This window comes from Oryctolagus cuniculus, chromosome 13 (assembly GCF_964237555.1).
Source record: "Oryctolagus cuniculus chromosome 13, mOryCun1.1, whole genome shotgun sequence".
Taxonomy (NCBI): domain Eukaryota; kingdom Metazoa; phylum Chordata; class Mammalia; order Lagomorpha; family Leporidae; genus Oryctolagus; species Oryctolagus cuniculus.
The window spans coordinates 26,523,789-26,549,040 of record NC_091444.1 but is presented as its reverse complement, the minus strand read 5'-3'; the positions used below and the strand labels follow the sequence as shown (position 1 = coordinate 26,549,040).

At 42.3% G+C, this 25,252-nt stretch overlaps 1 protein-coding gene across 2 annotated transcripts in view; it reads left to right on the top strand.

Annotated features, from left to right (window-relative positions):
• Positions 1 to 25,252, top strand: part of INTS7 (integrator complex subunit 7) — an 86,909-nt gene that overhangs the window by 4,491 nt on the left and 57,166 nt on the right. For both annotated transcript variants that reach the window (XM_002717529.5, XM_017347801.3), the window contains exons 2-5: positions 4,491 to 4,620; positions 5,386 to 5,532; positions 14,354 to 14,491; positions 23,557 to 23,603. In XM_002717529.5, coding sequence (XP_002717575.1) covers positions 4,491 to 4,620; positions 5,386 to 5,532; positions 14,354 to 14,491; positions 23,557 to 23,603 — 462 coding nt within the window. The remainder of the gene's footprint in view (positions 1 to 4,490; positions 4,621 to 5,385; positions 5,533 to 14,353; positions 14,492 to 23,556; positions 23,604 to 25,252) is intronic.

Here is a 25,252-nt window from a genome sequence, read left to right as displayed (position 1 = left end):
GAGGGAAAATTTCTTGATCCTCTTATTTTAACCACAGGTGTCACATTAAGTCATAGTTCTGATGAGGTATCTTGTAGCATTCTGGTGGCTGGGGATCACACTCCATGTTCTTACCTCAAAAAAATATATAAATATTGGGATGATCAAAGTTACATCACAGGGATCCACCTCTGTTGTCACATGAATCAGTATTGGTTTCCTTTTAATTGCTGAGTAGTGGTTCATTGTATGAATATATTACATTTTGTTTATCCATTCATTAATATGAACATTTGGGTTGTATCTAGTTTGGGTCTATTTTGAACAAAGCTGTCTGTTTATTGGCCTATAGGTCTTTAATGTATATTTACCTTTATTCAAAAAGAGCTAGTGTTTTTCCAAAGAACCATATAATTTTTGCATTCCCATCATGAGAATTATGTCGAGAGTTATTAAATATGGGAGTTATAGTTGCTCTGTAGCCTCATTATCACTTGATATTGTCGGTCTTTACAGTTTTTTTATGCCAATCTAGTGGATGTGTAATGGTATTTTATTGCAATTTTAAATTTTCATTTCCTTATCTCCTCCCCCTTGTGGGCCTCTTGGTCTCCATTGTCCTTGTATTTTTGTCTAAGACCACATAGCTACGGTCCAGTTAATGGTGGTCCTACAACAATATGCCACTCTTCAAAAACCGAGTTATGCCGCTCTTTAAGCGCCAGATTGGGAACCCTATACATCCGCCATGGCCACTGCCAAGATGTAGAGGTATAATACATCATACCCTGAGTTGCTGAGGTGGTAGCCAATGACGGGTAAGATCCCCCGGGGCAGCCCCTAACAGCTGGAGTAGTCAAAGACTGGTAAGATCCCCAGCGGGGACAACCTAAGACAGACATGCTCCTTAAAGGGCTAATCCCAGTGAGAGGGGACAACCTAAGACAGGCACACTCTCCGCTCAGTTCCTCTTTCTCTCTAATAAAACAAAAAGGGGGATATGTTGGGCATTGCTTAAAACCTCCATTACAATATGCGCTTGGCAGATGTTCGAGGGTCGTGCCTACAGCTGCCGCGGTTAAGCTGCGTAAGATCAGACCACCGGCATGCATAGGTCCACTTTAGTTCCAGACACGTGGACAGTGCGTGATCCCTATACTTTACTTAAGGTGCCCCTGTACGTGGTCCACCCATGCCTACATGACCTTTTCTCTGATTGGCTCCCGTACTGCACATGTCCTTCTTAAGCTTTATATGCCTGTACGCTTCCTCAATAAAGCAGTTCCTGCTTTGACAGAAAAAAAAAATTTTTTTTCATTTCCTTGATAATTAGCAGTGTTGAACATCCATTCATGTACTTATGTTTGCCATCTATATTTCTCCCTTATTGAAATTTTGCTTTAAATTGTGTACATTTAAAAAACTGCGTTGGCTTATTAAGTGTGTTCTAAAAACTATGATTGAAATTTTTTTTCTTAAAGATTTATTTATTTTACTTGAAAGAAAGGGTTACAGAGAGAGAGGGGCAGAGAGAGATTGTCCATCCACTGGTTCACTCCCCAAATGGTTATGATGGCTGGAGCTGGGCCAATCAGGAGCCAGGAGCTTCTTCTGGATCTCCCATGTGGGTACAGGGGCCCAAGGAGTTGGGCCATCCTCTGCTGCTTTCCCAGGCATATCAGAAGGGAGCTGGATTGGAAGTGGAGCAGCCTGGACTGAACCGTCCCCCATATGGGATGCCAGCACTGCAGGAGGCAGCTTAACCCGCTATGCCACAATGCTGGCCCCTGGATGAAATTCTTTATCATTTTTTAAAAGATTTAATTATTTATTTGAAGGCAGAATTACAGAGGTAGAGAGAGAGGGAGGGAAGGAGGGAGGGAGGGGTCAAGAGGTCTTCTGTCTACTGGTTCACTCTCCAGATGGCTGCAACGGCTGGAGCTGCACTGATCTGAAGCCAGGAGCCTCCTCCGGGACTCCCACATTGCTGCAGGGGCCCAAGGATTTGGACCATCTTCCACTGCTTTCCTAGGCCATAGCAGGGAGCTGGATCAGAAGTGGGACTTGAACTAGCGCCTGTGTGGGATGACAGCTCTGCAGGTGGTGGCTTTAGCTGCTCAGCTACAGCACTGGCCCCTAAAATCTGTTTTGTAAACATTTTCTTTCAATGTATGGCTTCCCTTTTCTTCCTTTCTTCTTGCCCTCTATAGCCTGATCCCTGCTCATAGAATCTTCATTTTCCTTCTTTGTGAAAAACTTTCTTTCTTTTTGAAAAACTTTAATTTATTTGGAGGCAGAGAGAAAGACAGGTAGAGATAACTTCCATTCACTGGCTCACTCCCCAAATGCCACAACAGTCAAGGCTGGGCCAGACTGTAACATGGAGCTTAGAACTCAATCCAAGTCTCCCTGTCTGGGTGACACAGACCCAAGTACTTGAGCCATTGCTTACTGCCTCCCAGGTACACAATAGCAGGAAGTTGGATTGGAAGCAGAGCCAGGACTTGAACCCAAAACTCTGATACAGGATGCAGACATCCCATGTGGCATCTTAACCGCTGTGCCAATTGACTGTCCCCTTTTCATTTTTTTTAAGATTTATTTATTTATTTGAAAAGCAGATGGAGAAGAGAAACAGAGAGAGAGAAAGGGAGAGGTACTCCTTCTGCTGGTTCACTCCCTAGATAGTCTCAGTGAGCAGGGCAGGGCCAGACTGAAGCCAGGAGCTTTTTCCTGGTCTTCCACATGGATACAGGACCCAAGGACTTGGGCCATCCTCTGCTGCTTTCCTAGGCACAGCAGAGACCTGGATCTGAAGTGGAGCTGCTGGAGGCTGGAACTGGCACCCATAGGGGTGCAGGTGCTGCAGGCAATGGCTCTAACCCATTGTGCCACAGCGCTGCCCCCTCCCTTTTAATTTTTAAGATTTATTTATTAATGGTACCTTTTTTTTTTTTTTTTTTTTTTTTTTGACAGGCAGAGTGGACAGTGAGAGAGAGAGACAGAGAGAAAGGTCTTCCTTTGCCGTTGGTTCACCCTCCAATGGCCGCCGCGGCCGGCGCGCTGCGGCCAGCGCACCGCGCTGATCCAATGGCAGGAGCCAGGTGCTTCTCCTGGTCTCCCATGGGGTGCAGGGCCCAAGCACTTGGGCCATCCTCCACTGCACTCCCTGGCCACAGCAGAGAGCTGGCCTGGAAGAGGGGCAACCGGGACAGAATCCAGCGCCCGACCGGGACTAGAACCCGGTGTGCTGGCGCCGCTAGGCGGAGGATTAGCCTAGTGAGCCGCGGCGCCGGCCTATTAATGGTATCTTTTGAGGAGTGAGTTTTTAATTTTGATGGAGCTAAACTTAATACCTTTTTGTTTTATGGGTCATACTTTTTGTGTTTTATCTAAGAATTCTTTGCCTAACCCACACTCCTAAAGATTTTCCCTGTTTTCTTTTGCACAGTTTGTAATCTCAGTTCTTACATTTAAGCCTGTGGTTCATTCTGAGTTGATTCTTGTATGTGGTGCAAGTTGAAGATTGAGCTTCATTATTTTCTTTTTGGTGTGGGTATCCAGTATTTTCCAGAATCATGTATTAGAAGGTTATCTTTGCCACGTGCTAGATCACTTATTTGAGTTCTTCCTTTCTAGTATTCGGTGGTGTAAATGTTTCTTAAAGTTCTGCTTTGGCTGTGTCCCACGGATTGTGCTTTCATTTTCATTCTGTTTGAAATACTTTTCTAATTTTCCTTTTTTTAAAAAAAATTTGTTTATTTATTTGAAAGTCAGAGTTACACAGAGAGAGAAGGAGAGGCAGAGAGAGAGAAAGAGGTTTTCCATCCCCTGGTTCACTCCCCAGTTGGCTGCAGTGGCCGGAGCTGCACCAATCTGAAGCCAGGAGCTTCTTCCGGATCTCCCATGCAGGTGCAGGGGCCCAAGTGCTTGGGCCAACTTCTACTGCTTTTCCAGGCCACAGCAGAGAGCTGGATAGGAAGTGGAGCAGCTGGGACACGAGCTGGCATCCATATGGATGCTGGCACTGCAGGCGGCGGCTTCACCAGCTATGCCATTGTGCCGGCCCCTCTAATTTTCCTTTGATTTCTTCTTTCACCAAGGGTTATTTAGAAGTATATTGTTTAATTTCCAAGTATTTGGGAATTTTCTCATTATTTTTCTCATTGATTTCTAATTTAATTCCATTATAGTCAAAGAACATACATGGTATGATTTTGATCCCTTTAACTTTTGAAATTTATTTTATGGCCCTGAATATTCTTCATCAACTGTTAGCCTTTTAAAAAATTGCTCGTCTTTCATTGGTATGTATCTAAAAGTGGCAACTTACCAAATTGCTAGTTTATTACTATTTTTATTGGTCAAAGGGTAATGAGGTACAGATGTATTTTACCTAATTAGTATGAATGATTAATTGTTATTTTCGTGTGTAATGAGTTGTTGTTTGCTATTTTTGTTTTGTGGACGCAAATTTGCAAGCTCTTCTCCCTTCTGTGTGCTTTTCATAGGCCTGAGATCTGGCAAACTTGGTGAGCAGTGTGAAGCTGTGGTTCGTTTTCCCAGACTGTTTCAGAAGTATCCATTCCCTATTCTCATCAATTCTGCATTCCTGAAGTTAGCTGATGTTTTCAGAGTTGGGTAAGTGTTTTTAAAGACTCCATGTCCTGAGGCACCTTGTTTGTATTTCTTTGTTTTGTGTTGTGGTCTTTTTCTTTTTGTCTTTTAGGACTTCCCCTTGGTTAGTTAGGACTTCAGTGGATGCACAAGGCAGTGTGCACACTTATATATGAGATTCAGTGACATTTTAGCAAAAATGAAGAGTATAACTCAATACTTTATTCTTTGTTGAGAAGGATAAATCAAATTAAGACAATTTGTATAGATAATTTTAAAAAGTTTCTGATTTTGTTTTGTAACTTACTTTATAACATAGATGCATATCAGAGAAGTGCCTAAAACACGTAAGTGCAGAATAAATACCTGTTTCCTTTTTTCTCTCCACACCATTTCCTCTCCCACTTCTTTCTATCCTCTCCATGGACTTGTGCGTATACCAGGTCAGACCTGAAGGAGAAAAAAGAAGGGTGGTTAGCTGGAGAGAGGAGGAGCTCCATCCACCTCCTGGGCTTGGGTGTACTGTGGTTGGGATATTGAGTTTGGCTCCAGGACTTCCCCTTGTGGCACTGCCATTTGGTGTCTCGCAGCAGGTCTGCAGGCAAAGCTAACTGCTGATGCTTAGTTTCCACCCAAGCTACAGGTTGAGGTAACGCTTTTCGTGGAGGGACGAATGATAAGGTTGAAAAACATTGCCTGTTGCTAAAACTTAATGTTGTTAATATTGCTTTCATCTCAGATGTTACGTTCCTGAAGTGGACTGATTTCTTTTCTTTCTGGTTTTCCTAGAAACAATTTCCTGAGGTTGTGTGTTCTTAAAGTCACTCAACAAAGTGAGAAGCATTTGGAGAAGATTCTAAATGTGGATGAATTTGTGAAGAGAATCTTCTCTGTGATTCACAGTAATGATCCTGTGGCGAGAGCCATCACACTCCGGTATACCATGTTGCTATGATGATTCCCACAAGATGTTTTTTTTTTTTTTTTTTTAACTTTTATTTAGTAAATATAAATTTCCAAAGTGCAGTTTATGGATTACAATGGCTTTCCCTCCCATAATTTCCCTCCCACTCACACCCCTCCCATCTCCCGCTCCCTCTCCCATTCCATTCACATTAAGATTCATTTTCAATTATCTTTATATACAGAAGATCGATTTAGTATATATTAAGTAAAGATTTCATCAGTTTGCACTCACACAGAAACACAAAGTGTAAAATACTGTTTCAGTACTAGTTATAGCATTATTTCACATTGGACAACACATTAAGGACAGATCCCACATGAGAAGTAAGTACACAGTGACTCCTGTTGTTGACTTAACAATTTGACACTAAAATACTGTTTCAGTACTAGTTATAGCATTATTTCACATTGGACAACACATTAAGGACAGATCCCACATGAGAAGTAAGTACACAGTGACTCCTGTTGTTGACTTAACAATTTGACACTCTTGTTTATGGCGTCAGTAATCTCCCTAGGCTCTAGTCATGAGTTGCCAAGGCTATGGAAGCCTTTTGAGTTCGCCGACTTCAATCTTATTCCGACAGGGTCATAGTCAAAGTGGAAGTTTGCTCCTCCCTTCAGAGAAAGGTACCTCCTTCTTTGATGGCCCTGTTCTTTCCACTGGGATCTCACTCACAGAGATCTTTCATTTAGGTCTTCTTTTTTTTTTTTTTCCCCCAGGGTGTCTTGGCTTTCCATGCCTAAAATGCTCTCATGGGCTCTTCAGCCAGATCCGAATGCCTTAAGGGCTGATTCTGAGGCCAAGTGCTATTTAGGACATATGCCATTCTATGAGTCTGCTGTGTATCCTGCTTCCCATGTTGGATTGTTCTCACCCTTTTTGATTCTATCAGCTAGTATTAGCAGACACTAGTCTTGTTTGTGTGATCCCTTTGACTCTTAGACCTATCAGTGTGATCAATTGTGAACTGAAATTGATCACTTGGACTAGTGAGATGGCATTGGTACATGCCATCTTGATCCCACAAGATGTTTAAGTTGTGATTGTGTACCCAAATGGCAGTGTATTTACTTTCTTTGTGTTGAATATTAAGGATTTTTTTTTGACCGAGACTCATGCAAAAATATCTTTACCATCCCTGTCTCTGATACTATGTTGATCATAAATTGTTGCCTAACTTATGTGTAAAACATTTTTCTGTTTAGTTGGGTATTCTGATCAAATAACTCAGTGGATCTCAACATAGCCTAGCCTCGGCTCCTTTTGAACGTTTGCCTTCCTGACCTTGTTATTACTGTTCCGTCAGTTTTCTGCATTCATCCTTGGTTATATGCTCATTTTCACATGTGATAATTTATATCTGGACTCACTGGAGAGTACCAGATAAAAGCACTTCAGTTTCTTTAGCCTTTGCTTTTCTTCTTTCACACTTTTTTTTTTTTTTTTTTTTTTTTGGACAGGCAGAGTGGACAGTGAGAGAGAGAGACAGAGAGAAAGGTCTTCCTTTGCCATTGGTTCAGCCTCCAATGGCCGCCATGGCCGGCGCACCACACTGATCCGATGGCAGGAGCCAGGTACTTCTGGTCTCCCATGGGGTGCAGGGCCCAAGGACTTGGGCCATCCTCCACTGCACTCCCAGGCCACAGCAGAGAGCTGGCCTGGAAGAGGGGCAACCAGGACAGAATCCGGCGCCCCGACCAGGACTAGAACCTGGTGTGCCGGCGCCGCAAGGCGGAGGATTAGCCTAGTGAGCTGCGGCGCCGGCCTTCTTTCACACTTTTTTGAAGATTTATTTATTTATTTGAAAGGCGGAGTAATGGGGTCAGGGCAGGGTGAGGAGGCATGCGAGAGGAGATCTTCCATCCACATGTTCACTTCCCAAATGTCCCCAACAACCAAGGCTGGCCAGGTCAAAGCCAGAGCAAGGAATTCTTTCTGGGTCTCCCACGCGGTTGGCCAGGGCCCAAGTACTCGGGATGTCATCTGCTGCTTCCCCAGTACATTGTCAGGGAGCTGGATCAGAAGTGGAGCTGCTGGGACTCAAATTGGCACACCAATATGGAACTCCAGGGTTGTAGGTAGTGGTGTAACCCACTATGCCATAATGTTAGCCCCTGGACTTTATTTTATGAGCTCAACTTTTGTCAGTTAATACTAATGTATTTATATAGGCTCAAAATAAAATCTGGAAGAACATATCCTGCTGAAGGATTATTTTGGTCAGGTGTAATTGGGTTATGGGTATGGTTTACAACAGACTTTTCTGTGTGGTTTTGTAATGTTTGAATTGTTTCCATAAGCAATGCATTTTTTTTTATTAGAAGACAATAAGAAGAGGAATTATATAATTTAACTGGCAGAATAAATTTAATAAAAAATTTAGAGCTAGTCTGAATGTTTTGAAAAGAATGTACATAGATTAATATTTTGTTGATTTTGTATGTTTGCCCTTCTCTAAGTTACAGCATTTGAGCTTTGTAACTCTCAGTTCTTCCCTTAAGAATTGTTATCGGCCAGTGCCACAGCTCACTAGGCTAATCTTCCACCTGCGGCGCCGGCACCCTGGGTTCTAGTCCCGGTCGGGGTGCCGGGTTCTGTCAAGGTTGCTCCTAATCCAGTCCAGCTCTCTGCTGTGGCCCGGGAGTGCAGTGGAGGATGGCCCAGGTGCTTGGGCTCTGCACCCCAAGGGAGACCAGGAGAAGCACCTGGCTCCTGCCATCAGATCAGCGTGGTGCGCCGGCCGCTGTGGCCATTGGAGGGTGAACCAACGGCAAAGGAAGACCTTTCTCTCTGTCTCTCTCTCTCACTGTCCACTCTGCCTGTCAAAAAAAAAAAAAAATTGTTATCAGTAACACCAGTAATATCTAGACAGCTTCCAAAAAGATGAGATTGAAATTGGACTTTTCGGTAGTAACATTCAGTATAAAAAGTATTAAAGGCACAGAATATCAGCTCAGAACTGTATATGTGGTCCAGTGTCATTTGGAAGAGTAGTACAGTGCAGCAATGCAGACGTCTGCTGGGACATGGGCATCCCATGCTAGAGTGTTGAGTCCCAGCTCTGGCTCCTGACTCCAGTTCCTGTAGTGTGCACCCTGGAAGTCAGCAGGTGATGGTAGTTGGGCCCCTGCCACCCACCTGAGGGCCTAGATTGTTCCTGGATCCTGGTTTCTGCTGGGTGACTGTTGTGGGCATTTGGAGCATGAACCAGTAAATGGGAGCTCTCTCTTTGTATCTGTCCCGGTATGGATCTATGTGTGTGTCTCTGTCTTTCTGCCTCTAAAATAAATCAAACAAACAAACACATAAGAGTAGTACAGTAAAAAGACACATGGCCTCAGGAGATTTGCCATATTGGCACCTGTTTTGAAAACATTCTTGGAGAAGATGCTTAATTAGGAAGAAAAATAAGCTGCAAGATGTAGGACTGGAGTGATCAAATCATTTTATAAAGCTAAAATCAAAAAATAAAATGAAGGTATAGGTTTTTTTTTTTTTTTAATTACAGGCAGAGTGGACAGTGAGAGAGGGATAGAGAGAAAGGTCTTCCTTTTCCGTTGGTTCACCCTCCAATGGCCACCGCGGCCAGCACACCGCACTGATCCGAAGGCAGGAGCCAGGTGCTTCTGTTGGTCTCCCATGGAGTGCAGGGCCCAAGCACCTGGGCCATCCTCCACTGCACTCCCAGGCCACAGCAGAGAGCTGGCCTGGAAGAGGGGCAACTGGGACAGAATCCGGCACCCCGACCGGGACTAGAACCCAGTGTGCCGGCACCGCAGGCAGAGGATTAGCCTATTGAGCCGTGGCGCCGGCCAGGTATAGTTCTAACAATCCCAAAGTAAATTCCAGACAGTAGCAGCACAACAAATATCCGAACCCTTTGACAAAAATAAAACATTTTTGAGTAGTCAGACCTTTATTTTCACAATTTCAATATTTTACATGACATAAATAAGGAAATTATTTAAGCTAAAAATAGTTTTTAAGTGTAGCATGTTAATTAACATTATAGCATTTTAAAAATATAGTCTTTAAAAAGGTTATAAACTTCTTCAAAGATTTTTGTTTCTACTTTAATTTTATTTCAAAGAGATCTTCCATCTGCTTATTCTGCAATAGCCAATGCTGATTTACAAAAGATTTACAACGCCTGCGATAGCCAAAGCTGGGCAGCAAAAGCCAGGAGCCATGGCTCAATCTAGGTTTCCCACTTGGGGATTAGGGATCCAAGTACTTGAGCGATCACCTGCTGCCTCCTAGGGTGCACATTAACAGGAAGCTGGATCAGAAGTAGAGGAGGGGCCGGCGCCTTGGCATAGTGGACTAAGCCTCCACCTGTGGTGCTGGCATCCCATATGGGGGTCAGTTCATGTCCTGGCTGCTGCTCTTCCAATCCAGCTCTCTGCTTGTAGCCTGAGAAAGCATTGGAAGATAGCTCACATCCTTGGGCCCTTGAGCCCATGTGGGGGACCCAAAAGGAGCCTGGCTCCTGGCTTCAGGTAGACTCAGCTCCAGCAGTTGTGGCCATTTAGGGAGTGAACCAGCGAATGGAAGATATCTCTCTGTGTCTCTCCCTCTCTCTTTCTGTACCTCTACCTCTCAGATAAATAAATAAATCTTTAAAAAAAAAAAAGCAGAGAAGCTGGGACGTGAACTAGGGACTCCAATGCAGGATGCAGGTTCCCTGAGAGGCATCTTAACTGCTGTGCTGAACACTCACCCCCAAATTTTCGTCTTTAGAGGAGTGACAGACACTATGTAATTTACCACGTAATGTAAGAAAAGATATGATATGCCAACAAACACATTTTTGAGTAGCATGTTTGGCTATGGCTAAGTATATTAAAATGTAAGTTAAAATTTTTTTCCAAGATTTTAATATGAAAAAATTTTAACAGAGCAAAGTTCAAAGTATTTTATAGTAGAGATGTAAATATTCATCACCTGGATTCAACCATTATTCTTATGCTAAACTTGCTTTATCACATATCTGCCCATCCCTACAGCTATTCATCAATCTAATTCACTTAATATATTTCGCAGTAAATGTCAAATAATGTCAGCGTGCCTAATGTTAACTAGAGTTCAGTTTGCTTATAAAGTTACTGGGTTTTTTTGTTTGTTTTTTGTTTTATGTGTATATATGTGGTGTGGTATGTTTTGTTTTGTTTAGCTTTTTGAACAAGAAATACTGGGTGGAGAAGAGACAGTACCGTTTGTTGGTTCACTGCCCTAATGGCCACAGTAGTCAGGGCTAGGTTGGGACCAGAGCCAGGAATGCGGTTCAGGTCTCCCACATGAGAGGCTGGAAACCCAGTTATTTAACCCATCATTGCTGCCGTCCACCCCGGCCCCAGGATCTGCATGGGTAGGAAACTGGAGTCTGGAGCCAAACTAGAACTGGTAATCAAACTCAGATACTCTGATGTGGGATGTGGGCATCTTCACTAGCCTAAATGCCCATTCCTTTTTAAACGTAAAGTTTACTTAAAAAGAAATGTAGAAGTTTTACATGCACATTCATTGCGTATTGTCAGATGTCTCTTGTAGCCTCTGTAAAGGTACTGAGCTTGCTGTCCGTTGCGCAGAGTTCACTTTTGCCCCTTCCTAGTTGGCTGTTGCATCTGCCTCCCAGAGACAATCACCGTTCTAATTTTTTCTCATTGTGGATAAATTTCTATGTTTTCCTGCAAAAGGCTTCTTTCACTCAACATGATGTTTTTAAGATTAACCCATGTTGTATATCTTTTATAATTTCTTTTTATTCTTGAATGGTTTTCTACTGTCTGATTACACTGTCGTTTATGTCTGTTCTCTTACTGCTGATTACCTGTTTCCAGTTTGGGGCTATTAGAATTAAAGCTGCCCTGAACATTTGTATACAAGATTTTTTGTGAGCATGCTTTCCTTTCTGGTGAATATATATCCAAAAATAAAATTGCTGGTTCACAGGATAACTGTATTTAATTTTACAAGTAACAGCCTGGCCTTTTTCTGAAGTGTTTTTACCATTTATGTCCCTATGAGTTGTGTGAGTTGTGCTTGCATCACACTTTTTACAACTTTTGGTGTTGTCAGCCCTTTGAGTTTTAGTCATTTTCATGGGTGCATAATGGTTTTGATTTGCATTTCCCTAATGGTAATGATCTTAAGCACATTTTTTGTGTGTCTTTTGGCCATTCATGTATCCTGTTTAGGAAAGCATCTATTAAAATTCCTTGCTCATTTTCTGTAGATTGTTTAGATTTCATTATGTCATGTCTTTTTATTATATAGCCATAGAAGATTTTGTTTGTTTTTATATTTAAATGTATCCTGGATGCTGGTTCTTTCTTTGATACGTGTTTTATAGATCCGATGAGTTGACAGAAACTTTCAGAGCCTGAAAGCCATGAACAGAATTTCCATTTTTATGCTCCTCATTGAGTTATATTTCAGCATCATTGTTCCTTATGTTTTTTGTCTTAACTGTAAATTAAATAATATATGCCTTGGGATAAAAACAGCTCCAAACTATACAACTGTGAAAACCACCCCAGATTCTGGCAGTAGGAAACTGAGGGATTGAGCCAAGAGTGAGCTTATAACTACCAACTGTTGCATATATGCCTTCAGTTTGTGCTATGAGGTTCTCAAAATATGCTGCCTTTAAAAAGGAAAAAATAGTTTAAGTAATAATTCTTTAAAATGTCAGTTTTTTGAACTCCTATTTGGAGAGCAGTGGTCTAGGTTACTACAGAGAAATTTGACCTTGTAGGAAGACTGACTTATAGTCTAATGAACTAGCATTCAGAAGATCACTTTCCTTGATGTAAAATGAGAAAAATAATACTTGCATTAACAGATTTCATTTATTCCCATATGATAAAATGCAAAAATATATTCCTTGGTTTTTAGAAATGTAGAGTATGGTTATAGAAATACATCTTTGATAAATTATTGGTTTGTAAGTTATTGTATTTTCATTCTGTTGTGAAATGCTTTGACTACAATAGTGTTTTTAAAAAAGAACATACGATACAGAGAGAATCTTAATTTTTCTAAGAATGTAACTTTCTTGGAGTATTGTGATACCACTAAGAAAGATTGCATTAAAGAGAAAAACAAATTCTACACAAAGCAAAGATAGAAGCTGATGAGTGATTAATTAATTTTTTTTAAAAATTATTTTATTTATTTGAAAGACAGAGTTACAGAGAGAGGTAGAGACAGAGAGAGAGGTCTTCCATCCTCTGGCCTACTCCCCAGATGACCGCAACAGCCAGAGCTGCGCCGACCCAAAGCCAGGAGCCAGGACCTTCCTCCGGGTGTTCCATGTGGGTGCAGGGGCCCAAGGACTTGGGCCATCCTCCACTGCTATCACAGGCCATAGTAGAGAGCTGGATCGGAAGAGGAGCAGCTGAAACTTGAACCGGCACCCATATGGGATGCCGGTGCTCCAGGCCAGGGCTTTAACCCGCTGCGCCACAGCGCTGGCCCAAGTGATTCATTAATGTTACGTACTCTAAGTACTGTTGAGTGGAAGGCTTCACAGAGTATGTTTAAAGAAGATCAAGACTGACATCAGGGAACTTGCTTTCTGGAAAAATGTGTTAATAAGTAGAAACTGATAAGGAAAGAAAGTAATGTCTTTAAAACCCTAATCAGTTTTTAGAGTCAGGATGGTTTAAACTTAAAAGGGGAAAATGGATAGAGAAGAAACATTTTAAAGATGTTCAGTATTTTTTTATTACTCTAAACTTGAAACAACAAAGCAGGAAACGAGTCATAGTATTTGAAATGTATTGCTGTGAATCATTTATAATATTTTCAGAAATACCTCTGGGAATATGTTTGTTACCCATTTCTGTTAAAGCAACAAACTTAATCAAGATGTGCCTAACCCTAAACCTAACCCTATTAACCTAGCTAGTCTTTCATGCTATTAAATATTAGATTAATAATTTATTTCACTTGAAAAACATGTAATTTACAAATTAGGAGCAGTCTATTTTAATTCCTTGTTCATGAGAACCTAATTAGTTATGCTGTAATTCAGTTGATTGTCATCTCCATATATGGTGATGGCATGTCAGACTGAAGGGTGAGTAACTTAGAATATTAACTTTGAAGAAGATTGTTATTTCAGAAACACTGTAGGTTTGTTTATCGCTATGTTTTGCAGCATTCTGAAACCCATGCCTTACTTCTTAAGGGATTTTTCAAACCAGACTTAATAATTTTATTTTAAAGAGGACTGTGTTTCTTCCCCATTGTTGTAGATCTGTGTGAGCCTCAGGGGGCATAGCTCCACCTGTGTTCTCTTGATGCTGGGGACAGATTTGAAAATCGTAATACCGATACTTACTGGTGTAGAGAAAAAGACTGGGGCATCTTACTTTGTTTACTTTGTGGATCTGCTTACTAGCAAAAAGCTTATACTCTTAATGTTTTGCTAAAATGGACTTCTTTATGCAACCTTGGAAAATTGACATTCTGATGCTTTAATAATTCAAAAGTTTCTTTTTATGGCGCCTGTTTGGTATCTGGGATGTACTTCAAGATTTTTTTTTTTTATATTTTTCTTATGTTAATGGAGCCATTTTGATTTTTTTTTTTTTAGAAATAATGTATAAAAAGGGTTTGACATTTGAGGCACTGCTTGATTTCTAAAGTTACAGTGTATTAACCTGAGATTTACGAATCCCCTTCAGACTGTATTTTTGGTAATCTGACTTTGCCTTGCGTTGTCTTTTCCTGACCTGCAGTTTACTTACTTCCACTCTTCTTGGGTTTCTGTTTCTGTAGGATGTTGGGAAGTCTGGCGTCAATTATTCCTGAAAGGAAGAATGCTCACCATAGTATCCGTCAGAGTCTGGACTCACACGATAATGTCGAAGTGGAAGCTGCTGTTTTCGCTGCTGCGAACTTCTCTGCACAGTCAAAGTAAGCAGCAGGCTTTTATTGATTTGGCTCCCAAGAAGAGTTTCTGAAGAAATAACTGACCAACACTAAGAGATACAGAAAAATGTAAATAACAATGTGATAATTTTCCAGGAGGGATTATGTCATGTTGGCTTGTTGGGAGAACAAGTCTTAAATGCATAAAATGGAAAACTTTGGTCAAAATGTTGGTTCCCAGAAGAACAGGTGAGCACAGGTCAGAGTTGTTAGGGAAGATTTCATAGAAAGCAGCAGCTTGGCTCACTTGGCTAATCCTCCGCTTGTGGCGCCGGCCCCCTGGGTTCTAGTCCCGGTTGTTCTTCTTCCAGTCCAGCTCTCTGCTGGAGGATGGCCCAAGTGCTTGGGCCCTGCACCCATATGGGAGACCAGGAGGAAGACCTGGCTCCTAGCTTTGGATTGGCGCAGTGCACTGGCCATAACAGTCATTTGAGGGGTGAACCATCGGAAGGAAGACCTTTCTGTCTCTCTCTCTCTGACTGTCTAACTCTGCCTGTAAAAAAAAAAAAAAAAAAAAAGAAAGAAAGAAAGAAAGAAAGCAGTGAAAGCAGTGGCTTTGCTGAGGAGCCTTCCCCAAACATAGGCAGCATAACACTACATTACTACATTGCTGCTTTCTTACTCTCTGCTAATGTTCAACTGTTTTGCTTTGCAACCATGCAGTTTGGCAAAAAACACCAAATTGACTCAATAGAAAAACCTGATGGACCTATCTAAATGTTATTAGAATTTGAAACTAATAAAAACAAAAGTCTTTTGAGATCACTGTTGACCTCTTCCCTGAGAAATAATGACCTGGCTTGAGATCCCATAATCTCAACAATACTGATGGACTTTGTTGTAGTATCTGTATTTATCAATTTTGGATCTAGACAAATCAGAGTAACTGGCCAAATGAGACCTTGAGAATTTATTTAATCCTGTGCTTCTGTTGTCCACTACAATAACCATATCCAACTTGTTCTTGTTTGTTTTAAGCATTTCTTTAAGATTCATTATTTGAAAGGCAGAGTTTCAGACAGAGAGGGAGACTCTTCCATCTACTGGTTCACTCCCCAAATAGCTGCAATGGCTGGAGCTGGGCCAGATTCAACTTAGGAGCCTAAAACACCATCCTGGTCTTCCTTGTGGGGTGATAATACTTTCTCATGTGTCAGCAGGGAGCTGGATTGGAGGCAAAGCAGCCAGGACTGGAACCAGTGCCCATGTAAGATGCTGGCCTGTGGCTTAACCTAGTGCATCACAACACTGGCCCCTAGCTGTTCTTAAAAAGGTTAAGATTCATCCCTAGGTCACAAAGCAGGAGTTTCTAGGCTACCCAGCAACCCAGAAAGACATTGTCAGTGGGAATGGTGCCCTCTAGTGGTGACTGTGGTGAACTGACGAGCACTTACTCCAAAAGGGGCAGCTGCCTGCAGAGCCTTTGGTTGCAGCGCCCAGCATTGTGAGGTCTGATAAGCAGCAGGGAGTGGGAAGCTGGGAAGTCGTATTATTTTGTCTAGTCTCACCATATTTAAATGTTAACATTAAGAATTTTGAGCCAGTGCCGCGGCTCAATAGGGTAATCCTCTGCCTTGCGGCGCCGGCACACCGGGTTCTAGTCCCGGTCGGGTGCTGGATTCTGTCCCGGTTGCCCCTCTTCCAGGCCAGCTCTCTGCTGTGGCCAGGGAGTGCAGTGGAGGATGGCCCAAGTCCTTGGGCCCTGCACCCCATGGGAGACCAGGAGAAGCACCTGGCTCCTGCCATCGGATCAGCGCGGTGCGCCAGCCGCGGTGGCCATTGGAGGGTGAACCAACGGCAAAGGAAGACCTTTCTCTGTCTCTCTCTCTCACTGTCCACTCTGCCTGTCAAAAAAATAAATAAAAAAAAAAAAAAAGAAAGAAAAGAAAAAAAGAATTTTGAAAATATTAGAAAATCTGCAAGCTGCTAATACGCCATTTATTGGCTGTGAAGTCTTTTAGTAAAGTCTTCCATTTTGAGTTCTTACAAAGTTTTTGTAGTTACTGAAGAAATATTTATTGAATAGCCACCATGTCCAAACACTATTCTAAGCGGAAGGAACATAAGGGTGAAAAACATCAGGCCCTATTTTTATGTAAGCAAAATAATTCAGATGTTAGTATTTTTTCACCAACAGTCCAGTGTTTGTCAGCAGGGCCAAATCAGAAGGATGAGGATGAAGTCTGAGGATAAAAGCAAGAGGGCCGGCGCTGTGGCTCACTTGGCTAGTCTTCCGCCTGTGGCACCAGCACCCTAGATTCTAGTCCCGGTTGGGGCGCCGGTTCTATCCCGGTCGCTCCTCTTCCAGTCCAGCTCTCTGCTGTGGCCCGGGAAGGCAGTGGAGGATGGCCCAAGTGCTTGGGCCCTGCACCCCATGGGAGACCAGGAGAAGCACCTGGTTCCTGGCTTTGGATGGGCGTAGTTCTGGCAGTAGCGGCCATTTTGGGGGTGAACCAATGGAAGGAAGACCTTTCTCTCTGTCTCTCTCTCTCACTGTCTAACTCTGCCTGTCAAAAATAAAATAAAATAAAGCAAGAGAACATTTAATGTGCTGGTGGATGAGAAAGGCAGCAGACTCGGGTCCCGGAACTGCCTCCTCGGTGAGGGGCCTAGGCTCTGAAGAAGCGGGGAGGGAGGTTAGGCTGCTGAGGATGTGGCCGGTGACAGTCAGGAGTAGATCGTTGCCTGCTGAAGCTGGTTGCTGACCTGACAGTGGTATTTATCAGCCTTGCACATCACACAGGTCCTTAAGAAACTTGCCTGGTGGCTTTATTTTATCATGAGGGGCAAGCAGGATGTGTACACAACTAAAGCAGCAGCAAAATGTTATTTGGCTGGGATCTGAAAGAGGCTGTGTTGTGTTAAGGGACTCCAGAGTTTCCCTAACCAGGATGAGGGCCACGCAGCCTGGAGCTCGTGGTGCCCTTAGTTACGCGCACCATTCTACAGTGTGTTACTTTGCATCCCCTTTGGTCATGCTGACTGCAGAGGGCCAGCTGACTTTACCATTTCAGCTGACTTTCCCAGTGCCGGCTCCTGGAAGTCACAAGCAAGCATTATTTATCCGTTGAATTGAATAGACTCTCTAGTTAGTGGCAGGCTGAGTGGTTAGCTTTTGTTTATCAGAATGTGAAAAAGAAAGCTGTATTCAGTGTGGTTACATTATGAACGAATAAAAGGGGATTGTGGTAATGTCCTGAGTGAGCTGCTTTAGCTGTGGTCATCAGGGAAGGCTGCTCAGAAGATAGGAGCGAGACTGTGATGAAGAGGAGGCATCTGTGCGGAATTCTGGAATAATATTCCGGTCGGAAGGAGGAGGAAGTGCAGGAGCTCTCTGAGATGGGAACAAGGCATTATTTCTTGCCTTACACCTTAAAGACATTGGTCATTTTTCCTTATTTGAATGTGAGCCAATACCTTAGAGGAGTAACCTTCCAACTGTTCTTCCATGAGACTCCCTTTACACTCTTAACACATTACTGAGGGCGAAAGAAGTTTGTTTATGTTGATTATATTTTACTTATCCTATTAGAAATTAAAGAGGCTAAATTTTAAAAATATTTATTCTTTTAAAAATAATAAAAGATTCATAATTTTAACCTAAAAAGTCTTTATGAAGATAATTATTTTCTGAAACAAAACACAAAAGTTAAGAAAAAGGAAACGAAAAACAGTTCTGTTGCAAGAGTGGCATTATTTTGTATAATTACAAATCTCTTTAATATCTGACTAGTTTCTTACATCTGCTTCTGCATGCTGCATATCTGTTGCAATGTGCTATTTTGAGCAAAGTATATGGTGTGTTCTTTATATATGATATATACATGGATATATAGTTGGAAAGGAGAAAAGTATTTTTAAAGCCTTCATGGTTATGGATCTTATTCTTTGATAATATTTCAAAACTATACAAGTGGTGATTTTTGAAAGGTTACTTGCATGGACTAGCATCATGGCATAGTGGGTAAAGCCACTGCCTGTGATGCCAGCATCCCATATGGGCTCTGGTTCATGTCCAGGCTGCTCCACTTCTGATCCAGCTCGCTGCTTATGGCCTGTGAAAGCAGCAGAAGATGGCCCAAGTGTTTGAGCCCCTGCCACCCACTTGGGAGACCCTGATGGAGCTCCTAGCTCCTGGCTTTGGCCTGGCCAGCCCTGGCTGTTGCAGCCATTTGGGGAGTATGACCAGAAAGATCAGTCTCTTTCTGTGTCTCTCCCTCTCTCTGCAACTCTTTCAAATAAATAAATTAATGCAAAAAGATTAGTTTAGTGTGAACTCTAAAATTGTATCAGTAAACATTTTTTGTGTTGATTTAAATTGGAATCTTCTGCCTGTGTGTGATTTAGTAATGTATGTATTGGTCTTTTTTTTTTTTTTTTAAGATTTTAAAATTTATTTTCAAAGTCAGAGTTAGAGAGACACAGAGACAGAGACAGAGAGAGAGACAGAGAGACTTCTTCCATCCACTGGTTCACTCCTCAGATGGCCGCAACAGCTAGTTCTGGACCACGCAGGAGCTAGGAACTTTATCCAGGTTTCCCATATGGGTGGCAGGGGTGGAAACACTTGGGCCATCTTCCACTGCTTTTCCCAGTCTATTAGTAGGGAGCCTGATTGGGAATGAAGCAGCTGGAACATGAACTGGCACCCATATAGGGTGCGAGCATTGCACTTTACTGCTATACCACAATGCCAGCCCTGGTGCTTTAGTCTTTTGGGAAATACCGATTCACAGTCTTAGGCAGGTCTTCCAAATTTTGATCCATTTCCTTGTATAATATCAAAGGATCACATTGTTAATGTCATCAGTTTTATTAGGAAAGGCTTTGAATATAAATGTTCAAGTTCATGGAAACACCTGTTTTCTGAAATTCTAATTTTGGCTTAAAATTTCAAATATTATGATTGACAACAAATATTCTCAGTTATCCACTTCAAGTTCCACATTCATTTTATTCATCTTTCAACAAAATGCCTGCCGTATAACCATATCTGAGTAAGTGTGACATCCTATGAGAAGATGACTAGTTAATGTTACTCCCTGAACAGTCATCTCCTTTCTGTGGAAACAATACTGTTACTCTTTCTGTACTTCCCAGTCTGTCAGAGTTTATTAAATGGATGTGAATCCAAGGGTTGAGAGTTAATAAAACTACATTAATTAATTAGTAATTTTCACTGTTTTATTAACAGCATTATTGAGTACAACTGGCTTTCTTTTTTTTTTTTTAAGATTTATTTATTTATTTGAAAGAGTTACAGAGAGAGAGAGAGAGAGGTCTTCCATCTGCTGGTTCACTCCCCAATTGGCTGCAGTGGCTGGAGCTGCGCCGATCTGAAGCCAGGAGCTTCCTCTGGGTCCGGGGGCCCGAGGACTTGGGCCCGAGGACTTGTACTGCTTTCCCAGGCCATAGCAGAGAGCTGGATCAGAAGTGGAGCAGCCGGGTCTCAAACTGGTACCCAAATGGGATGCCACGCTTCAGGCAATGGCCTTAACCTGCTGCACCATAGCGCCAGCCCTTTTTTTTTTTTTTTTTAATATAAGTGTCTGGTGGAGAAGAACACTGTAATGACTAGCAGAGTTAGGTGCTGCTGCCTTGATTCTTGCCAAGGTGCAGATGAGCTATTAATTCATTCCTTATATTTGCAGCCAGATCTTTAATTGGACAGGTTGTTATGTTACTGCAAAGTGGCAGTGCCTTGCTGACTTTGTCCAACACACATTTAGCACTGTCGGCTGTGTAAGTCTCTACCATGTGCACTTTTCCAGCCAATGTGCTACTACAGTTAGTTACCTTGTTACCATTTCTATTTGAAAAGCTTTAATAAAAGTTAAAATCTTTTTTTTTTTTTTTTTTTTTTTTTTTGGCTTTAAAGAGCACATTACATTTGTGTTTAAAATATACCTTGGGATGGGCATTGTGAACAGCGGGGTGAGCTGCTGCTTGAGATGCCTATCTGTGTCCCATATCAGAGTGTCTGGGATCCAGTCCTGCCTCGGATTCAAGCCAGCTCCCTGCTAATGCACACCGTGGGAAGCAGCAGATAACGGCTCAAGCACTTGAGTCCCCACCGCCCGTTTGGGAGACCAAGATGGAGTTCCGGGCTTCTGACTTCAACCTGGCCCAGCCCTGGCTGTTGCTGGCATCTGGAGAGTGAACCAGCGGATGGATGATACTCATTTCATTCATGTCCCCCCCCGCCCCCGGTCACTATGCCTTTCAAATAAATAAATGAACTGTAAAAAGTGTTCAGACATTCTACCTAAATTTTAAATTATTAGTCTCAAAATAAGCTGCAGCTTAACTGGCACTGTAATGTTTTGTGGTATAAGACATAGTGAGTTAGAGTATTAACATCTGAAAAGCCGAGGAATAGGTTTAGTTGGTTTTTTTATTTTCTTATTTACAGGTTTGCCATTTTCTTTAGAATACATTCTTCTGTTCTATAAATCAGAGAACTGTCTGATATGATTCGTCTTTTTCATTGTCTCTGGACCTACATAATACAGTTGTGAGTTGAGAAAACGATTTTCTTATCTGTCTTTTTTTTTTTTCAACAGGCAGAGTGGACAGTGAGAGAGAGAGACAGAGAGAGAGAGAGAGAGAGAGAGAGACAGAGAGAAAGGTCCTCCTTTGCCATTGGTTCACCCTCCAATGGCCGCCGCGGCTGGCGTGCTGCGGCCAGCGCACCGCGCTGATCCAATGGCAGGAGCCAGGTGCTTCTCCTGGTCTCCCATGGGGTGCAGGGCCCAAGGACCTGGGCCATCCTCCACTGCACTCCCTGGCCACAGCAGAGAGCTGGCCTGGAAGAGGAGCAACCGGGATAGAATCCAGCTCCCCGACTGGGACTAGAACCCGGTGTGCCGGCGCCACAGGCGGAGGATTAGCCTATTGAGCTGTGGCGCCGGCCTCTCCTCTGTCTTTCATGTCAGAATTTCACCATTAAGTATAAGAAGAATATTGTGCAGGTGAACTTTGTTTTTAGAAGCAATTTTAGAGAAATCTTTCAAAATTTTGCCACCAACCAAGACAAAGTATACTTGATAAGTTTGTGTGTAAGCACAAACGTCAGGATTTCAAAATAATGTACGAGTATTGGCTGATGGTGAGATTACAGACATTATTGTAAAGAGTGCAGTAACACTGAGAACAGACTGAATTAATCTTGGATTTCATGTTGACACACCAAACATACTACCTTAGAAAATTTTGGAAAACACTAGAAAGCACTAGCTCTTGAGAGATGATGTCATTCTATATCCTGTAGCCTCTGCAAAACTTCAGTTTGCTTGTAAAAGAAGGAATTTGAAAATAACACATGATATGTTTTTTAAGATTTATTTTATTGCTTTGAAAGGCAGAGTTACAGAGAGAGAGACAGAAGCATCTTCCATCTGCTGGTTTACTTCCCAAATGGCTGCAACAGCTAGGGCCAGACCAGGCTAGAGCCAGGACTTCATCTGGGACTCCCACGTGGGTACACGTGGGTCAATTTCTGCTGCTTTCCCAAGCACATTAGCAGGGAGCTGGATCAGAAATGGAGCAGCCAGGACTCAGCTACTGCCCATATGGTATGCTGATGCTGCAGGCAGTGACTTAACCCACTATGCCACAATACCAGTGCCTACACATAGTATCTTTTTTTTTTTTAAGATTTTTTTTTATTTGAGAGGTACAGTTACAGAGAAAGGGAGAGACAGAGAAAAAGGTCTTCCATCTTCTTGTTCACTCTCCAAATGGCCACAACGGCTAGAGCTGGGTTGATCTGAAACCAGGAGCCAGGAGCTTCTTCTGGGCCTCCCATGCGAGTGCAAGGGTCCAAGCACTTGGACCATCTGCTACTGCTTTCCCAAGCCATAGCAGAGAGCTGGATCAGAAGAGGAGCAGTTGAGACATGAACTGGCACCCATATGGAATGCTGGTGCTGCAGGCAGAGGCTTAGCCTGCTGTGTTACAGTGGCGGCCCCTATGCATATTATCTTAATAGCAGAAAATACTTTACCTGGACATCTATGAGCTGTAGAAGAAAGTATTTCATTTCTCATGTATGCTTTATTATGACTAAATGAATCCATTTTCATTAATCTCTATTTCCTTACATGTTATATAATGTTTTATCTCAGTTATTCATGTTATTAATACTTTTTTCAACACAGTAATATTTCTGTTGTGATAAAATGAAAAACAGCACCTTGAGAAAATAAACACATGCATGATATTGAAAAATATGACTAAGTAGTTTGGTTTTAGTAAGATTTTCTCTGTATTTTCTACTGCATTTCTACTACTATGTACATGCTCTTTCTAAACTTCAAAATGTTAGGACCTAATTTGCTTATGTAATCAGTGCTTGTGTGTTGGAACCTGTTTCTTTCCCTCCCTCCCTCCCTCCCTCCCTTCCTCCCTCGATCGATCGATCGATCGATCTATCTATCTATCTATCTATCTAAAAGGCAGAGTTACAGAGAGGTTCACTCCCCAAGTGGCCGGAGCTGGGCCAATCCGAAGCTAGGAGCCCGGAACCTCTTCCGGGTCTCCCACGTGGGTGCAGGGCCCAAGGACTTGGTCCATCCTCTGCTGTTCTCCCAGGCCACAGCAGAGAGCTGGGTCATAAGAGGATCAGCTGGGACTTGAACTGGCACTCATATGGGATGCCAGCACTGCAGGTGGCAGCTTTACCTGCTACGCCACAGCACTGGTCCCAGAACCTGTTTCTTAATATGAAGTATGTCCTAAAACATACTCTATGATACTGACCTTGATTCTTTCCGACAGTGTCACTAATGGATGCAAATTCAAACACCTCTCACAAATCAGGGGGTCTTTCCTTGAATATCATGTGAGACAAGTCTTGGCTTACACCGATTTGATGGTTAAGTTTTTGTTGGAATTGTGTTTCTTACCACTACCCCTTCCTCCACACTTGACCTTTTGAATATTAGTTAACGATTTATAGTATTGCATTTCTCCTATGATGTAACTCCTTGGAAAAGTTAACAAATTTAGTGTTTTGATTTTAAACTTTTTGCTGTTCTCTCTTTCCAAAGGGATTTTGCTGTAGGAATCTGTAACAAAATCAGTGAAATGATTCAAGGTATGTATGCTTCATTTACTATTGGGAAGTGACTTAATAGGGTTTATATTAATAGTAGTTGCTAATATTTGTTAAGTACTTACTGTATGCTGGTCATCATCTTCTATGTGCTAAAAGTGTTCTAGGTGCTTAGGATATAGAAAGGAACAAAACAAAGCCTTGGCTTCATGCAACCAACCTAAGTTCTGGTCTAGGGTGGGACAGTAGACAGATAAGAGGACATACCAGATGCTCTGGAGGAAAAGTGAGTAAGAAGGGTAGAGTCCCAAGAGTAGGCGGAGGGAGAGGAGGGACCTCTTCCCTTTTACATACGTCGATGAAGTGATACTTGTGTGAGAAGTGAAGTAGGGAGAGGAGCCAGCCGTGCACGTAGGCCAGGGAAGAATGCTTTGATCTGCAGGAATGCATTGTTACTAGGAGCTCTGGTTGCTTTCTACTCATGTCCCTCCAGTGTCTTCCAGTGGCAACTAGAATCAATTCCATATTCCTTTTGTGGCCTACAAAGCCTTAGTTTTCTGACTTCACTTTCTAAACCCTGCTTCAGGTTTATTGAATATTTACTTCATGTATCTTCATAACATTTGTAAAAGGGAGCTCAGGCCACAGGATTCTAAAGAGCACCACTTTGTATTCTTATAAATGGCATTTCTCTGAATTGTGCAGCCGTGGATAGGTAATGCTCTTGGTTTACTAAAAAGGAAAAGGTGCTGCAATAAGGCCGAGTGACCTGTCTATAGTTACACACCTGGTGTAGCACAGTGAGGCTTTGAGGTCCATGCTTCTAACCACAGTGGTCCAGTGCTTTTCTGGAGTATGAAATTTCTTATGTTAGTTATATTTTACATACGTTTGAATTGTCTTTTAGGTTTTTCTTTCCTAAAGGTTAATTTATTTTATTTGAAAATCAGAGTTACAAAGAGAGTGAGAGGGCGAGATCTTCCATCTACTGGCTCACTCCCCACATGGCCTCAAGAAACAGAGAAAGCCAGGAGTCAGGAGCTTAATCTGGGTCTCCCATGTGGGTGCAGGGGCCCAAGCACTTGGGCCATCCTCTGCTGCCTTCCCAGGGGCATCCTCAGGGAGCTGGATTGGAAGTGGAACAACCTGAACTGGAAGAGACATCGGTGCTCATATGGGATGTCAGCGTTGCAGGCAGTAGCTTAACCTGCTACACTTCAGCGCTGGCCCTTGTCTTTTAAAGAGGTCTTGTTCACTTTACAATAATAATAATCAAATACCAAAGTACAGTGATTGAGCTTTATCCTGTTCACCTTCATTTCTTTGTCTTTTTGTCCTCTAACAGGAAAGGGCTTTCCTGAACAAAGGGTTCATTGTCTTCATATCATTAAAGGGAAGCATCATTCATTGATTGAGCAAGGTTTTATTGAATATGTGCTATATTAGATAAGATCTCAGCAGGAAACAAGTGGCACACTTGCACTGGGTAAATTCAAAGAGCATCCAATAAACTGCAGGGAATAATGTAGTGCTGGAGCCTAGCAATAGCTTTTGTCACCCTTCCAGGGTCCAGGAGAAGGAGTGGTTACCAGAAACTTGGAGTCATGTCAAGAGGGCCTTTTTGTAAAACTGACTTTCAGCGAGCTTGAAGTGATTCTGCTGAGAGGGAACCAGAGAGTAAATATAAATAC